The sequence below is a fragment of the Magnolia sinica genome, chromosome 4, assembly GCF_029962835.1.
Source record: "Magnolia sinica isolate HGM2019 chromosome 4, MsV1, whole genome shotgun sequence".
NCBI lineage: Eukaryota > Viridiplantae > Streptophyta > Magnoliopsida > Magnoliales > Magnoliaceae > Magnolia > Magnolia sinica.
Window position 1 is genome coordinate 90,121,942 of NC_080576.1, and position 19,242 is coordinate 90,141,183.

At 37.4% G+C, this 19,242-nt stretch overlaps 1 protein-coding gene across 1 annotated transcript in view; it reads right to left on the reverse strand.

The window, feature by feature from the left end:
- The window catches only part of LOC131243364 (dynamin-2A-like), a 31,153-nt gene that overhangs the window by 3,218 nt on the left and 8,693 nt on the right, over positions 1-19,242 (reverse strand). Inside the window, exons 13-16 of the mRNA XM_058242680.1 lie at positions 13,310-13,394; positions 12,668-12,797; positions 5,111-5,187; positions 4,938-4,994 (exon numbers count right to left, since the gene is read on the reverse strand). Coding sequence (XP_058098663.1) covers positions 4,938-4,994; positions 5,111-5,187; positions 12,668-12,797; positions 13,310-13,394 — 349 coding nt within the window. The remainder of the gene's footprint in view (positions 1-4,937; positions 4,995-5,110; positions 5,188-12,667; positions 12,798-13,309; positions 13,395-19,242) is intronic.

Here is a 19,242-nt window from a genome sequence, read left to right on the forward strand (position 1 = left end):
TCTATGCATTAGTTTCTGTGTTTTATAAAGAAGGATGGCCACCACATTGCTGTTTGCTAATGTAGCCAAGCTGATCAGGCTAGACAACATCAGACCATTAGAATTGAATTGTAGGACAGTAATGAAGATACCAATTGATTTGACCAAAAAAAAAAAAAGTATTGAAGATAAGATAGCAATCTCAAAAAGAGAATAAAATAACTAAATATTGATGAGAAAAACAATTCAGTAGAAAAGAAAAAAAGGGCTGAATTATAGAAAAAGAGACGGGAGTCACGGGACATTAATACTATGATCATGGTGTGACACTTTTGTTACTATTATATTTCTTTAAAAATATGGTGTGCATGCACACTGTGTGGGCATATCACTTAGAGCATATATCACTCTTTGTTAAAATCTTCTTCTTCTTCTTTTCTTTTTTCTTTTTTTTTTAAAAAATTTTTTATGATCATGATCAGTGTTTTAAATAGCACGTGGCATATTGTGTAGCATTCAGCCATCTATAGCGTGTGTAGCATAGGCTACGTCACATGCAGTGTTCAAAGTATTGGTATCGCTACAAGTTTCACTGGCCGGGGATACGGAAACAATATCGATATCGATGATTTCCGGAAATGTGGGGAAACATTGGGAGAACAATGGAACTTTTTAATGGAACTTCAAGAGATGCTAAAATACTCATATTTGCATTTTTTGGAAATTACAAAATTGCAAAAAGAATGCATACATAATAAACTTTCATTTAATGGAGCCTAAAAGTATGTGCTATCGTGAGTAATCAGTCCAATAGTAACACAACAATCACTTAAATATCATTAAACCAATTAAAAAGCAAACAAACATGAATAATGCATTCATATACTATACATCCATGCATAAATACGCATATAAACACAATGTACATGCATGATGATCCAACCATCAATCCATCCTTCCCATTTAAACATCCATCCATCCCATCTATCCATCCAAACATCCATACTTCCATCCCATCATAAATACATCCATCACATCTATCCATCCATACATCCATCCCATTATCCATACATCTATCCATCCAAACATCCATCCCATCTATCCATCCAACCATCCAAACATTTTTCAATAAACAATTTTTTTTTTTTTGCGATATCAATGCATTGGCAATATTATCAAAATATCATTAATATATTGGTGATACAAGCGACACCTGGAATTTACATCATCGAAAATAGTGGCAATACATCGGTGATATATCATCGATACTAGGAATTAATGAAGCTACCAATGTTATCATTATCACCGACCTAGAGATATGGATAATATCAAGAATACTCAGAACAATGGTAGCGTGTAGCATAAGCTACAAGATACTTCTATTTTTAATTACAAATTAAGGAAAATATGATAAATAGTAGAAACTAATATTTTTTATAAAATAAAAATAAGCCTAAAAAATGCTTCATTTTTTCAAGTAAAAGCATGTTCAAATGGACAAGGTTAATTCCATGCCATACACCACAACAGGCCCCACACAACAAATGAACAAGCTTTATTCTACAATATTGCACAGTACCAGTCCCCTAAAATAGGGAGGGGGGGCGGAGGAATGACCCTCAGCTTTAACACTCTTTAAAATACAGCAAATGGACCTTGTAAGGCTGATTGATCGGCCAAAGTCTCCTTTTCAAGGGCTTTGTGGATAGAGAAAAACGAAAAATTGAATGTGGGGCCGTAGGGGTGCTTCTAAGACATTGTTTAAAATGCGAGTTTTGCACCATTTAAAACAGTCATAAGTCCTCAATCGCACATGTGGAGGCCCTGTTATTGATGGTTAAGATTGTCTGACATGGGTAAATGTGCAAATAGGACCCACTATTTGGGTGGTCTGGATAGCTCAACATCATTGCCATGTGTGAGAATGGGTGGTCACCACCATCTTATATCGGCTAATGAACTAATGACATAACAAATTTATTCTCTCTCTTTTTTTTTTCCTTTATAAAGCCTGAGTATGGTGTTAGCATATGCAACAGATGCTACAAGCTCCGTAGCTCTTGGTGCAGAATATGGCTCTGTAGTGTACTCTACAGGGGAAAATCACTATTTTGCACACTACGTAGCAGCACTATTTAAAACACTGATCATGATTTTCGATTTGCTTTTTATTCTTTGCCTTTTCTTATCAATAAAAGAATTTTATGAAAAAGAAAGACAGTACGGATACCCATTAAAGCAATGGATAATGATACTCTACATGAAAAAGATCTCGAGAATTCTGCCCGGTGGCGTTGCACCTGACGGTATCCTTTGCACCGATCATTCCCCGACCCATGTGAATGAGGTTTGACATCAGGTGGGCCAGCTAACTATCAAACATCTGCCCAGCTACCATGAGAATGAATCCTGTTTGGCAAAACAGGATTCATGAAGCTGAACCCAAATAATGGAACAAGGCTATGATGCTGATGACAATCATGAAAAAAGAACTCAAGAACCCTTAGCTGGTGTATCTGCTAGGGAACTAGCCTCTCTTGAAATATTTGCTAAATGAGGTTCGAAGATAGTAGAATTTGGCCTTGAGTTTCATTAATTAGGAATGCGTGCTTCCAAGGAGCTACACGCTTGCAGGAGACGCAAGCAATTTCAAGGAATACGCATTAATTAGGAATGCTGGCAACGGAAGGTCGAGTTTTAAAAGGTACATTGCAAAACTTTAACAATTTGATGGCAAACAAACATAGACATACCTCTTTTACCAGGGCTCAATAGAAAAGAAGAAGAGAGTGCAGGAGAAAGGCACAATCAATAGTTAGGCACACTGACTAAAGCGTCTTATTAATTACAAAAAAGGAGACTGATATGGTAGTACTCATTACTACACATGAATATATACTCATATCTCCATACTATCTATTATAAGCCAAAGCATTAATGTCAAGCATGCCGAACTTGGAAGACTATCTGATTTAAATTATGATGACTGATGCCTTTAGTGAGAAAGCAAGTTAGTCGTCATCAGAAGTTGTTTTTTATATGACATTTGAACCGCCTTGGATGAAGCGACAATTCACTACAATATGCTTCGTATGCTCACGATACATAATGAAGTTTTATCAGAAGAATAACAAGGACACCTAATTCTGTCAAAAAGGTTTTCAACCAAAGCAAGTCACAAACACCATGAGTCATTGCCCGAAATTCTGCCTCAACACTCGAACGAGTTGCTTTTTACTTTTCCATGTAACAAGGATACCCCCAACTAATATGCAATAATTATGAAGTCTTCTCTTATTTGCTCCAAAACAATATGCAACAACTGGCAATAGATCTTCTATCTGCATGCGATTCAGCCCAACCAGAATCTGTATTCAGCATCAGCATCACCATGCTTAGAATATATAAGACCTCTCTACCAAGCAACCCTTTCAAATATCGCAAGAAACGAAAGATGGCCTCTAGATGACTTGAACTAAAAAACACTGTATTGGCCCCATAACAACCATTACAGGCAATTTCCCATAACAGCCATTAAGGCCCCCTAACGTGTAACAGTGGACACCGTTACCGTTACATGATGGCCATTATATAACCGTATTTGGATACCTTGGTAATAAATCCCCATTGTCTGATTGAAGACGATGATTCTGCTCAACCAGAGTGTCACTTGGCTGGGCCCCCAAAACAACCAACATCATGCAATAAATCGAGAACATATTTCTGCCAAGAGATGACAATGCCCTGCTTCAACCTAGCCACCTCTATCACCAAGAAATATCATAACGGACCAGATCTTTAATTTCAAACTCCTAACCAAGAAAATGCTAAAAGTTCCTAAATTATCTCCGGATCATTCCAATAACAACAATGTCATCAACATACACAATTCCAACTGTGATGTCAAAATCTTGCCTCCTAAAAAACATAGTATGATCAGCACAACCACGAGTGTACCCAAATTTCAGCATGGCACTCTTGAAGCACTAAAATCATGCATAAGGATATTGTTTCAAACCATATATTGCTCTTATGAGCCTACATAGTGTGCCTGAACCCACCCATGAACGTAACCAGGATGAGCCATATACCAGTGCTTTCTGAATCATGTGATTCACAATATAAATGACACAATTTAGGCACGATTTGGATTTTAGATCCAAAACACACAATCCAAATCATAAATGATACTGAATCATAAGATTCATTTTCTTATATTGGATTTTACATCCAAATCATAAATGATACTGAATTGTAAGATACATTACCCCATGATTCAAATCATGAATCGTAAGGTTCAATTAACTTCATAATTCACCAAAAAAAAAAAAAAAACAAAAAAACAAAACAAAACAAAAAACAAAAAAATGGTGAAAAATTCAATGTGTTTTCAAGCGACAACAAATTTGGAGTTTTTGAGCTTAGAAAACCTAGAAGAAGGAATGCACGATATTATTTTTGACGACCAACAAATTCAACGCCACTTTCTCCATTAAGATTCTACATCAAAACATAAAAAATATCATACTTTGTTAGCTCTTTCGTTGATTCTCTTTTTAGGACAATATGTTGAAAGAAACTCAATATATTGTCTTTTCTTTACTTCAAGATTCTTTTGAATATTGAAGATTCATATGCTTATTTTAAGGTAAATAATTATCTTTTTTCTTAATACTTATCCATTTCATTTATTTTTGGCTTCTTAATATGAAGAGGGGGGTCTTGTACTCCCTTGGTCCCTTTTTGTTATTTTAGTCTTCCCTCCCTCTTCTTCTCATCATCAGTAGAAAAGGGAGATAAGAATATTGGAATTGAGCATGTTTCCAATGGAAAATTAAAATCAGCGGGACGAGCACTCTCAGCAATAATGCCAGGTTTATTTGGAAATTATAACAGAGATACTATGAAAACGATAAAATATAAGATTCAAAACAATCTCATAAAAATCTGCTGCAAACCTCCAAAATGATGACACCACGAAAATGCCTCTCCTCTTGCTTTTTGGTGTATGCAAGCTGGAAACAAGGTAACCATCAAGATATATCCCGTCAATCTCAAAATAATAATAATACCAGCACAAAACCACATTTTACAAATGTTTACTTTAAAAGGATGCCAGTATATCACTGACCTTGCCATTTTTCTCGTTTAGAACAAACCATCGCCTGCTCCATCCACTGTTTTTTGCACTTTTTTTCAACAGATATCCTAAAAAGAAAGTGATAAATAAAATTAATGCAGCCAAATCTTGTTTCCAGCCAAATCAAAAGAAAACTGTGTTTAGGCTGCAGAAGCTAAAACTAATGCATTCTGAAATTGAATGATAGCAATCATCAAATTTTCTAGGTACTTGACCAATTCAAACAAAAGAAGCCATAAACTCCATGTGCACAAGAGCCCCACATGGCATGCAAGAGAAAATCACATGGTCAAAGAACCCCATATAGCATGCAAGAACCCCTTAACAGTTCACATGCACGAGTAAGATGCATGGTCAAAGAGGCCCTCCTGATCATGGAATACAAAAACAGTTATGCTATGGGCATAATGACCATTACATAATAGTAACTGTGGCACCAGTTATGCGATACACGGCTGTAATGCCCAATTTGAAAAACAAAAATAGCCTGTAACCGCCAATATGGGGCCAATACATTTTTTTCCTTTAAAAAGAATTGACCATTACGGGGGTGTGAAGGCCGTTAGAACCCATATCGTAACAGGCATAAGGCTGGCTATTATGGCCACTGCTAGCATTATGAATACCTTGCTACCGATACACATTCTAACTTCAGAAGATGAAGAGAGAACAGAGAACTTGTACAGAGTGACGCTTCCATATGTTATCCAACTTGGAACAAAGGTTCATATCATGCACTGAAAGTAGTCAGAATTCAGCTTTGACAACCAAGCATATTAAAAGTTTGTCACTAAATACACAATTTACATCTCCCACAATCATTTGAAATAAGGTAGAAGCATTGTTCCTTAGTGTGGTAGATGGGAAATTCTATGTGGTTGGTGGAGTCTCAATGTTTTCTTATCATCAGTGGAAGTTCATTTTTTTATTATCAACAACACAAATCAGGAAGTAGTGTCTACAGCAGGTTTGAATGAGGGACCTGTGCCTGAAGGAGGTCTACCACTGATGACATAACCTCTTAGATGATAGGACAAAGCTATCAAAAGAACTGGGGGAAGGGATCTCCTTGGGAGTTAAATTCCTATTGGGAGGATGGGAATTTTGTTTATCTATGTAGTTGGTGATGCAATCGCTTAAAGAGTTCCCAATATTGATGCATGATGAGAATTTATTCCAGAGTGCAATAGATTCTTCAACATTCTGAGGTCGTGAAACCTTTCACCTGTTTATGGTTTGGCATATCCTTATACTCGAATACATTCTCAATCAAATCCAGTAAGTTCATAATATGCAATCATCCATGGAATTCAGGATCTCAACCTTAGTTCCTGACTCTTGACGTTGTTCCGTTTCCTAGATGTGTTGATCTCCATTGAATTCATCTTCACAGCCTTAGTTTTTATCCTAATTTTCAACTAAGCCCTGAATTCAAGGTATTTAATAACGGTAATGGTGGCCGAAACATTCCCCCCCCCTGAAAAAGCCCTATGGCCCATAATGGACAACAGTTCCCACCATTTACTGTTTTTTTTTTTTTTGAAAGATGAAAGATGATTGCATTAAACGAAAAGAAACAAGAAGACAGAGAGGGCGAAACAAACCAAACACAACCAGAAAACAAAAAGCAGGAAAAAACAAAAAAAAAAAAAAGAAGCAGAAAAACTGAGGCTGAAAGAACTGCTGAGATAGCAGTATTTAATAACGGTAATGGTGGCCGTAACATTTTTTTTCCCCCTGAAAAAGCCCTATGGCCCATAACGGACAACAGTTCCCACCATTTACTGTTACATGACCATTTTTTGATACCTTGCCTATATTGAAGGAAAGTAATGATTCCAGACTCTCCTGTCAACTCTTTTACATTCCAATTGCCTCAAAATACATAATGAATTGCAAAGTTGATCTCATTGCCAAGTTCTTCTCATGATAGCTTTTGCTTGATCCATTCTCAATGGAACATCAACTGCAACAGCTCTTATAGGCGGCATTCCAAATCCTTATATGTGCATCCTCCCACAGATCAATAATGCATGTATACCAATCAGATATGCAAATCGGGAATCATAGCCCAAAAACCCTTCAAATTGCATTAAATTATACGTGTTATCCAGTGGAACCAGAAAAGAATAAACCATTTGTGGATGAAACAAGTCAAAATTAGAGACCTAGAATGATCTCAGCTCCGACAAAGTTCAAAGGAGAAGCAATTTTGCTTTTTAGAAATAAAGAAAAGTAGGGTGGAACATCCACCCCTATACACGCTCTTTGGTTTTTCCTTCTAGACTCAGGCTTCAACTTCTTGACCTATTATAACTAAGACATGGCGTTATACTTTTCCGAAAACTTCCATCTCTCTGTGTTTCTTCAATATCTGAACCTTCAAATCTTGCCTTGGACACGGTGACGAATCTTGTTCTGGCAGTTTATTGATGTGCAATTGCTCAAGATATTTTCAGACTTTCAAGTCTTAATCGGGATGTAGTTCGAAAAAACTCACAGGAAAAAATAAATAAATAAATAAAAATCAATCATCATCATAGAAACAACATCTTCATAGGATGAGTATAGCTGAAATGAGGATGTTGAGATGGATGAGTGGGAAGATGAGAATTAGAAATGAATGCATCCAAGGGAACTTATAGGAGTAGCACCAATAGGTACTAAGATTAGGGAAGGTAGACTTAAGACGGTTTGGTCATGTTTAACAGAGATCAAAAACCGCACATCAGTACAAGTTGAATGCTCTAAAGGCCAAGGGGGAAAAGACCCAACAGGACATGGATGGAGATAGTAAGAAAAGACTTGATCTACGGTCTAATTGAAGGTCTGGCCCTTGATAGAGTGGAATGGCAGAACAGGACTCAAGTAGCCAACCCTAATTAGTTGGGATAAGGCTTAGGTGATGATGATCATCATCATCATAGCCCTATCCCAGCAATTTGGGATTGGCTTTATGAATCCTCTCATGATTGCTTGGCAGAAGTTCAATGACCAACTTCTTACATGACTTCGACCTTCCACCAAGGATTGGAACCATCCAATGCATCACTACTAAGTGAAATTGTTTGTTTTTTTTTTTTTTCGAAAGATTAGGATTTTATTGAACAGAACAAAAAGCAGAGGAAACAAAAAGCGAGAACAAAGGAAAACAAGAAAGATAATAATAAAACAAGAAATGAAAAATACAACTTGCTACCCCCATGGCAGCACCGAACCCCCAACTAGAACCAACCGCGCCTAAGGAGCCCAGTCCCTGAACATAACTAAAACTCTCAACAACCAAAAAAAAAAAAAAAACGGCTGAAACACTAACATTCTGAAAGCATAGGTTATTTCTTTCAGCCCATAGCCAAGAGGACAACATCAAAAGGATTCTCCATTTCTTTTTTTCCCATTGCTCCTCCCAAGTCCGTGTGCCAGCCACAGAACAGATCGTCCATAGCTTTCGGTATCACCCAGGAGATACCTGCGAACCTAAGAACGCTCCACTAAATGTCAAAGGCGAACGGGCGATGAATGAATAGGTGATCAACACATACAAATCAGTGTTTTAAATAGCTACGCTACGTAGCATAGCATGGCCTTAACGCTATGTAGCTCATGAAAATAGCTTAAACCACATGTAGCCTAAACTTCATGATAATTTGCATACGCTATACACTATGTAACTACGCTTTATGCTATGTAGCTCACAGGATGTTTTCAGTGATTTGTTACATTTTTCCATATCCAATAAAAATTAGTTAACCTTTTTAATGCTTTTAGTAAAATAGTATAAAAAGCAATATTAAATCAGTTTCATTGCTCTCTGTTTACCTTTATGCTTAATCATTGCCCTTTCCTATTACTTTAAGTTCCATTTTGTTGCACCAAAAATCATGAAATTTTGTTGAATTTCATTATTAATCAGTTTAATTTGGTACAGAATATCATGACATTGGTGCAACCAAGCACCTTGATTAAACATCTAGTAGTTGCTACACGCTATTAGTGTTGTCATGTGCGACCGCATATGCACATATGCGCATATCCATATGCAAATCGCATATGCGATTACGGCACATATGCGATCACATATTGGCCATGGCACATTGAATTTTATTTTATTTTTTTGCAAAAAACAATATTTTGCATATAAAAAGGCTTCCAAATCTCCTCCATTTGCAATATTCTCACTCCAAAACTCTCTTACTCTAGTTTTCTCTTACATTTCTTAATTACAAGTATTCTCTCTCTCTCTCTCTCTCTCTCTCTCTCTCTCTCTCTCTCTCTTGTATTTTCTACTTCCAAGTGATCTTAATCTCTCTCTCTCTCTCTCCCTCTCTCTCTCTCTCTCTCTCTCTCTCTCTCTCTCTCTCTCTCTCTCTCTCTCTCTCTCTCTCTCCTGCATTCCCTCTCTCTAGGAAGTTGGAAGATCAAGATTCAAGCACTTTCAACTTTCAAGGAAGATACCTTGTTGATTTTCTACAATAATAAATAAATAGCTTGTTGATTTTGTCGTTACTTCTTGTTAACTATATTGTTAAATGTGGATGACTTGATGTTTAATTGATTTTCTCTCAAATGTATTTTAAATATGTAAAATTAGTTATCTATTAACTTAGAAAAGTTCTCCTTAGTTTCTTATATTTTTTTACATTGTTTTGAATTTTCCCTCTCTCTCTCTCTCTCTCTCTCTCTCTCTCTCTCTCTCTCTCTCTCTGTATATATATATATATATATATATATTGCAGAAATTTAAAAAAAAAAAAATATATATATATATATGCAGTTGCATATGAGATTGTTCAATCACATATGCGCATAGGCATATGCGATCGCACATGTGATTCAACAACATTGCACGCTATATAGCTTATGCCTCATGCTTCAAAGGAGTGAAAGCTCCGCTACACACGATTCGCTATTTAAAACACATACAAATACAAATACAGGTAAGTGGTATAAAATAAACAGGAATGCCAAAAACTTTGATATCTAAATATTATCATGAAATAAGGAGGATATAACATTTGAGGTTTTGGAGGTAAAAGTAGCTAGATATTATTAAGTAAACATTATTCCCTGAAAATATCGGGAGAATATTGCTATATTTTATCAGAGATATTGACCACTATGCTTGGAAACAAGAAAAATAAATCAAAACAAGTTCCTCAAGGTGTTCCGTAATGGTAATGGTGGCCGTAACGGCCACTACTATTACCTTTACGATACGGGGCATAACGGTTGTTAGGGCCCCGTAATGGCCGTTACAGTCTCACATGTGATTCAACAACATTGCACGCTATATAGCTTATGCCTCATGCTTCAAAGGAGTGAAAGCTCTGCTACACACGATTCGCTATTTAAAACACATACATACAAATACAGGTAAGTGGTATAAAATAAATAGGAATGCCAAAAACTTTGATATCTAAATATTATCATGAAATAAGGAGGATATAACATTTGAGGTTTTGGAGGTAAAAGTAGCTAGATATTATTAAGTAAACATTATTCCCTGAAAATATCGGGAGAATATTGCTATATTTTATCAGAGATATTGACCACTATGCTTGGAAACAAGAAAAATAAATCAAAACAAGTTCCTCAAGGTGTTCCGTAATGGTAATGGTGGCCGTAACGGCCACTACTATTACCTTTACGATACGGGGCATAACGGTTGTTAGGGCCCCGTAATGGCCGTTACAGTCTCTTTTTTTATTTATTTTATTTATTGCAACCTCCCCCCCCCTGCCTCATGCTTCAAAGGAGCGAAAGCTCTGCTACACACGATTCGCTATTTAAAACACATACAAATACAAATACAGGTAAGTGGTATAAAATAAACAGGAATGCCAAAAACTTTGATATCTAAATATTATCATGAAATAAGGAGGATATAACATTTGAGGTTTTGGAGGTAAAAGTAGCTAGATATTATTAAGTAAACATTATTCCCTGAAAATATCGGGAGAATATTGCTATATTTTATCAGAGATATTGACCACTATGCTTGGAAACAAGAAAAATAAATCAAAACAAGTTCCTCAAGGTGTTCCGTAATGGTAATGGTGGCCGTAACGGCCACTACTATTACCTTTACGATACGGGGCATAACGGTTGTTAGGGCCCCGTAATGGCCGTTACAGTCTCTTTTTTTATTTATTTTATTTATTGCAACCTCCCCCCCCTGCCTCATGCTTCAAAGGAATGAAAGCTCTGCTACACACGATTCGCTATTTAAAACACATACAAATACAAATACAGGTAAGTGGTATAAAATAAACAGGAATGCCAAAAACTTTGATATCTAAATATTATCATGAAATAAGGAGGATATAACATTTGAGGTTTTGGAGGTAAAAGTAGCTAGATATTATTAAGTAAACATTATTCCCTGAAAATATCGGGAGAATATTGCTATATTTTATCAGAGATATTGACCACTATGCTTGGAAACAAGAAAAATAAATCAAAACAAGTTCCTCAAGGTGTTCCGTAATGGTAATGGTGGCCGTAACGGCCACTACTATTACCTTTACGATACGGGGCATAACGGTTGTTAGGGCCCCGTAATGGCCGTTACAGTCTCTTTTTTTATTTATTTTATTTATTGCAACCCCCCCCCCCCCCCCCCCCCCAAAAAACTTGTATCTGCCCTGTAATGTTGATTTGAAAGTATGAAAAAACTGTATATGTCCCGTAATAGACCATCACAGGGCTATTATGGCCTTTATAGGGATGTAACGTGTCGTTAACAGCAATTACGGGTCATTTTTTTCCATAACGGCTGTTATGGCCGTTACGACCCCGTAACGTGTAACAGTTGCCACCGTTACCTTTACGGCCCCGTAACAGCCTTTACGGCACACCATGAAGCTCCTACTAGTTAGCTTGGAAACAAGTTTCCTGTGTCACCTTACAACTACTAGCAAGCCATGTAAACAAAACTCCAAATCTAACTCAACTTCTAACAAACTCATTGGTTTATGCTTTCAAGAACCCATATTACACCAAATCCAGTCCAACCAACCACTTATGAGCCCACCACAACATCACAGAATCTCAGTGCTAATGCCACTTTCTGGGAGGGCCTTTCTATGTTTTATAGGTTGTGTGAATAGCCCCCATCCCCATGGGACCAATCAGGCAACTCTGCATTACCAAACCTTAGAATCAGGCCAGTCAATTCAGCAAGTGGACCTATATGCGTGGAAACAACAGATGGTTAAAGAAACCAGTGGTCCACCCTCAATGTAAACATGCGGCCAGCCAAATGAGTTGATTGGAAGGCCAGTTCATCTGCAAAGTGGAACCCGCCAGATGCATAGCCCTGGATCTCCCATCCACATGACAATATGGCACATGTGCCCCCATGAGGGCTGGGTGTTTCTTAGCAACTCAATACACATAACCAGTAATTCGTGTATATCATACTAATTCCAAGTGGAGCCCCATCTCAAAAGTGTACCACATGCAAATGATAACACATCAAGGCAAAAGACAATGGAATCCAATCAAACCAGACAAAGCAAAACAACATCTCAAAAGTGAGTAGAAAACCTGCAACCAAATCCCCAGCAATCTGCAAAGTCGATCCCTCTTTTGCATCCTTCTCTGGTTGATTGGATTTGTCCTTCATTGATTTCAAGCTTCCCCCACTTTGTTGGGCTCCTGTCTGAGGGCTAGTTGCCTTTATAAAAAACAATACATAAGATAAACCACATAAAGTAAGACTAATTACCTCTGACGGCAACACGAGCTATAATCTCAGCAAAGCATTGAATTCATATTAATGTGTAACATCTCATAATATTATTTATCTTAGAGAAACAGGAAAAGGAGACATGAAAATCTAAATGTTGAAGGCATAAGGGGTGTGATAGCATGGCCATCCAACATGCACAAAGCATTGTGGAAATTGACTTTCACATTTGAGAAAGTGCGGGACCTACTAGCTCCAAGGACAAACATTTCAATTGATTATGTTGTGAGGGGGCCAATGAAAATGCTGCCACCCTTGCTAAAGAGGGAATCGAAATATTATCACTTTGTAATTGGCAGTTTCTTTCCTCTCATTTGATGTATCTCATTTAGATTTTTATCAAACCCCAGGATGTTTCCCTATATTTCTTTTACCTTTTTCAAGCTTTGAAATTTTATCATTCATTCATAAAAATAATAAAGAAAAGCAAAAAAGCTCACTCTGTTTAGCATGGCTTGCTCTGCCTCGTGCCCTTTCTTGGAGGATCGGTTCTTCTGCTCTTCCTCCCGACGTTGCCTATCCATCCTGGTGATAGAGGGATCAGAATAAAAATGTCTTGAAGGAAGAAGAATAAGAAACCCATCCATATAAATTATTCAATACAACAGGCAGAGCTTTATTAAATAACAAGTTAACAAAAGACTAGACTATAATATTTTACAGAACATTTCATCATTCACTTTTACCATTGTGATATGTCTTTTGTTCTATTGAAGCTGAAGAGGAAATAGGTACTTGGCAATCATCATGTTTATTTATAAGCATTTCATTACATTTATCAAATGTCATTTTATAAAATAATAAGGTAGCACAACATGTAAGCATAAACGTGTTCTAAAATCTAACATTACTCAACACAAGAATTCTATTCAAGCCTCCTGATAAACAACAGAATACTTAATTGTTTTTATTCATTGTTGCAAGTTTCTACTAGTTTCTCCTCATTAATCTTCAAAATTTTACACCATTTTCTAGTATAATATAAAAGGATTTATCTGTTGCAGAACTACTACAAAACTCATATTCTATTTGTGAGAGTTCCCTTCAGCTCGGGTTACTTTCAATTCTTAACAGTCAGACAGTCGCCGAAACTATCATGACCCAATCATATATGGACCATATGGAAGACTCCAACTGGGCTAAGGCAGGCATTGGAAGCAGCAATTCATTGAAAGGCCAGCATCAATTTCCTCCACCTTATCATGCAGCTTACAATTGAGGCAAGAGGTTCACTCCCAAAGGAGTTTCATTTGACCAAGTGAAATCATTGGCGGGTCCTGGAGTGCTCATCACGGGCTCTTGCGCACAGTGTTTTTAGTATCTTGCAATATCACTAATATATCTCACGATATATCTTTTATCCCAACTGGGTGATACAAAACCCAGCTTCAATATCTAAATTTCATGGTATCATGTGATACACCCACACCTCCCCTTTATAAATTCTTAATGTATCATGCAATATATCGATACCGAATGTGATATCATGAGAGATAAAGGGAAACTAGCGCTATTTTGTCTGCAAAATCCTCAAATTTCACAAAATTTGATTTATTTTTTTTTTCAGTAAAAAAAACTTCTTCCTAGTACATCGTAAGATGATTTCGACCAGTCCACTCTAGTTTGTTGGAATAAAATCTTCAAAATTTCTCAAAAATTGCGATCGAAAGCTTCTTGGGGCCAGATTCTACAAGGTGCGTATGTGTTAGTTTTATTCGTTCTTTTCATTTTTATATATTGTAAATAGTGTCAAGTCATAAGAAATGCATGATTATTCATGTTTTGCATGAAAATTTATGGATTTAGAGCTTGGATTTCAAGATTTAGGGGAGATGGGCCAAGTTGCAAAAAAAAAAAAAAAAAAAGGGGGAGAAATTTAAATTTCCTCAATTTTTCCTAAATCAATTGCAATCACAGTGTCCAAATACGAAATCAAACATGTATATAACCAGATCTACACATTCTTGCCAATTTGGGGATTTTTCAGGAAAAATGATTTTTAATTAAAAATTGTTAAAAAGATATTTTTTCCGAAATCTAAAGGCATATTTCTAGTTTTTTTACTTCTTTTGCTTTTGAATGTAATGCTTCTGTTTCCATACATGTCTTCTTACATTTACAAATTTTATTAATTAACTTTGAATATAGTTGCATCAGTTTAGTCAAACAATGCATAGATTAGCACCCTATACAAAGGAAATAAATTATGTACACTTGTTTTTGTGATTTTTATTTCTAAGCATGTATTGGTGTCTTTTTTAACAATCCCTGAAGTTCCATTGAAAAATTCAACCAATTTCCCAATGTTTCCCCATGTTTCCCAACAACAACGATGAAATTATACAATAGAAGCGATATATCCCGTGTGATAACCGATATGCATCCATATCACAGGGATGTAATACATTACGTGATAATTATATGGAAAACATTGCTTGTGCATATACCTCGGGATGACACCACAAATGAAGCCCCCACCACCCTACAGATCACAATCCAGCGACAGTCACAAACTCGTCACTTCGATCAATCAATCCCGCCACAACAAGGAACCATGGCGAATCCTCAGACAACCATCAAAGGAAAAGGTGGCTATACCGAGGAAAGTTCCTCAATTAGAAGATGCTTTAGCCTAAGCTTCTTTTATCTTTAGTCAAGTGAAGCCCCATTCATCATGATCCTAATACATACTAATGCCAACCCAACAAAGAATTCACTCGAGAAAGAAGTGCCAGGCGGATGGCCTTAAGAAGCTAAGTCGATCATGTTGTCTTCTTTACGATGGAGGGTTGGGACTAGTGGTACAATACGGCAATCACATAGAAGCGACAGATAAAGTTAAATTTTACAATTTTTATTCCCCTTTTGTGAATTTTTATTCACCCTTATTTCCCCTTCACTTAGCGAATTTTTATTCCCCTTAATCATCATCATTGGTATTCAAGAAGAGTCCGGATTAAGGTAGGCAGAATCTCGAAACGATGACCCGAAAGAAGTGAACAGAGATGAATGAGCAAATAGAAAGTGGCAAAAGAAGTGCCAAGGAAATCTAAGGAAAGAAAGGTGCACACATAAGAAAACATGGTTGTAAGATGTGAAGGGCACACGCAAGGCAAATTACCAAAAGGGTCAACCATGAAGCAGCCAAGAAGATAAATATGTAAAGCCTTGAAACATATAACAATGATAAAAGGGGAGCGAGAAAAGCAATACATAGGACCAAATATAAGGCGTACAATGAGTGGTATGATGTCAAATGCTAGAGAGGGGGACAGATATCGACGAACTAGCTAAACTGCAGTAGAAGAAAAGCGGAGACAAACCACATTAGATGTATCGAATGGTGAGAAATGAAAGGTCATGCAAGAAAATGGTGAGATAAAAGAATGATAGAGAGACTACCTTCAAAGGTTATTAAATGAAGAAGCACTGGGATGAAAACAAGAGCCCGGGACCCTTGGTGGTCGGGAGGGTGTGTGATTGTGTGTATTATCATAGAATTTGGGAAAGCGAATAGAAGTGCCTGAACAAGGATGAAGAAAGGGAAAGTTGTGGGGGCAAATGATACACTAGACATGTGGAAGGTTCTAGGAAAATTAGAATTAGTTTTGTTACGTGATTTCAACAAATCTTGCAGACAATGACAAATGAGTGGAGAAGCATCATGATATCTATTTACAAGATCAAAAGAGACGCACAAAGTTACGCCACCGATCAAGGGATCAAAATCGGTTTGGCAGATGGTGGTAGAGCAAAGACTAAAACAAGATACAAAGATATTTGAGAATCTGTTTGGCTTCATGTCGGAATAGTAAGAGTATTTACCAAAAAAAAAAAAAAGAGTATAAAGAGAAGAAAAAGATTCTCCTCAGTTTTTTATTTACTTGGAGGAAACATACTGTATAGTGCCTAGAGAGGTTGTGTGGTGGGTGGTGAAAAGGAAAGTTGACATGGTACAACGTGGAAATTGAGACAAAATAGAATAACATTGAATATGGAATCTACTTCATAGGTTCAAATCACCTCCGAGGTCTGTCTGGAATGAAAGGAACTTCCGCTACTTTCGGAACCGAAGCGATTCCTCTGTTGGGGTTCAACAGGGTTCTCTTGTATTTTAGAGATTGGGCTCCTTAGCCCTGTTGGGTTTTTTTATTGGGTTCCCCCAGTCTTGGGTCTGTGCTATTGTATTTTTACTTTTTCCTCTTCTTTTTTCTTGTTGTGTTTGTTTTCTGTTTTATCCTTTTTGCTTTGTTTCTATTTATTCGTTGTATCTTTTGTTTAATAAATGAATTCATCTTTCAAAAAGAAAAGAAAAAAGAAATTTAAGAAGAAGAAAAAGTGTTATTGAATAGCAACAGATTCTAGGGCATCATGGAACTAGGAATGGAATGGCTGTTCAAAAAATAAAAAATCACAACACTAGAACAGAACAGGAGTCTTTCATCAACAATCATGTCCCAAACCATATATATATATATATATATATATATATATATATATCTATGGAGGACACCAATCTAGCTTTTATATATATATATATATATATATATATATATATATATATATATTGATGGAGGACAATTAACCACTTACTCTAAAAGCTAGAACTGTTAGAGTATGGCGAATTAATCACTTTATCTTATAGCCCAGGCCCCACATCGCATGGTTTAGGACCTCAGCCGAACCCCATTCGTGGGCCCCAAATCACATGGGCCGCCCACCCCCAATGTGTCCCCACATCCCACGGGCTACCCCACTCGAGCCCAGTGTGAAATGCACATTAATCACCCCCAGTGAGGAGTCTCGAACACGATACCTCTCCCATGGGCCTCAGATCACATGGGTCACCCACCCCGAGTGTGTCCCCGCATCCCATAGGCTACCCCACTCGAGCCCGGTGTGAAAATGCTCCTGCATTAATCACCCCCAGTGAAGATTCTCGAACACAAGACCTCCTGCTCTGATACCAATTTGATGCAGGACAATTAACCACTTGCTCTAAAAGCTCGAACTGTTAGAGTATGGCAAATTAATCCTTTTATCTCATAGCCCAGGCGCCACATCGCATGGGTTAGGACCTCGGCCAAACCTCCTTCGTGGGCCCCAAATCACATGGGCCGCCCACCCCGAGTGTGTCCCCACATCCCATGGGCTACCCCACTCGAGCCCAGTGTAAAATGCGCATTAATCACCCCCGGTGAGGAGTCTCGAACACGAGACCTCGCCCGTGGGCCCCAAATCACATGGGTCACCCACCCCGAGTGTGTCCCCGCATCCCATGGGCTACCCCACTTGAGCCCAGTGTGAAAATGCCCCTACATTATATATATATATATATGTGTGTGTGTGTGTGTGTGTGTGTGTGTGTGTGTGTGTGGCAGTGTGTGTGTGGCAATGCTTATATAGGCCTTTCACAAACTAGGTTGTCTGCAGTTATCATACTTCTACTAGTTGTTTACTTGTCAAACAAATTCTAGAACAACAAAAACAGAAACTTTCTACCAAATTAAAAAAACACAATTAACTTCTAGACTAAGTTTCTATGACATAGTGGACCTCATATTTTTGTAAAGGATGAATATTATTGAAAGAAACAAAACACAGGGGCCCGAGGAGGGCAAAAACAAAGGCAAAAAGGAAAAAGAGAGAAGAAGAAGGCTTTTTTTTGAAAAAAAAAAAACTATAGAACACGAAACAAAGAGAGACAACAAAACTGCCAACCCAAAAAAAAAAAAAAAAAAAAAAAACAACATTAGCCCAGGAAGGCTGAGAGGATGGATCTTTCTACCAGAGAGAGACTGATGGACCACTCTCAAACTTCCCTAACAATGTGAACGGCAACAGATGTGGCAGATTGGAGTTGAGGAAGCAGCGCAAGTTCCTTTCCTACCAAATTGCCCACAAAGAGGCCAACCCAATGAGTCTCCACAAAGCCGAACAATCATTGTGAAGGCCAGGGTTGTGCCAAGCATGCAGGAAGGGATGCACCCTAGCATTACCCAAACCACTGAGAACTTCAAGCAAATATCCATATAGATGGCTAACAAGAAAAAGGGCATAGTGGACCTCACATTGGTGAATAAGGTCTTCCAATTGGTCTTGCGGGCACCACAGGTCAACCAGGCCACTAAAAGGGCTACCAAATTGGATTTGTGAGCTCCACATAGTCCAACTAGGCCACTAATTGGACCATCTAAATGGGTCTATGAAACCAAAAAAGATCAAAATGCCCTATACCTCAAAATCATGGATTAGTTAGGAGCAGTGTTCGAATTATCTCCGATATTATCTTTATCTCCAGCTTAGCGATACCAATAACGTTGGTGGTATAAGAAATTTCAGGTATTAACAATGTATCGCTAAGTATCGCCAA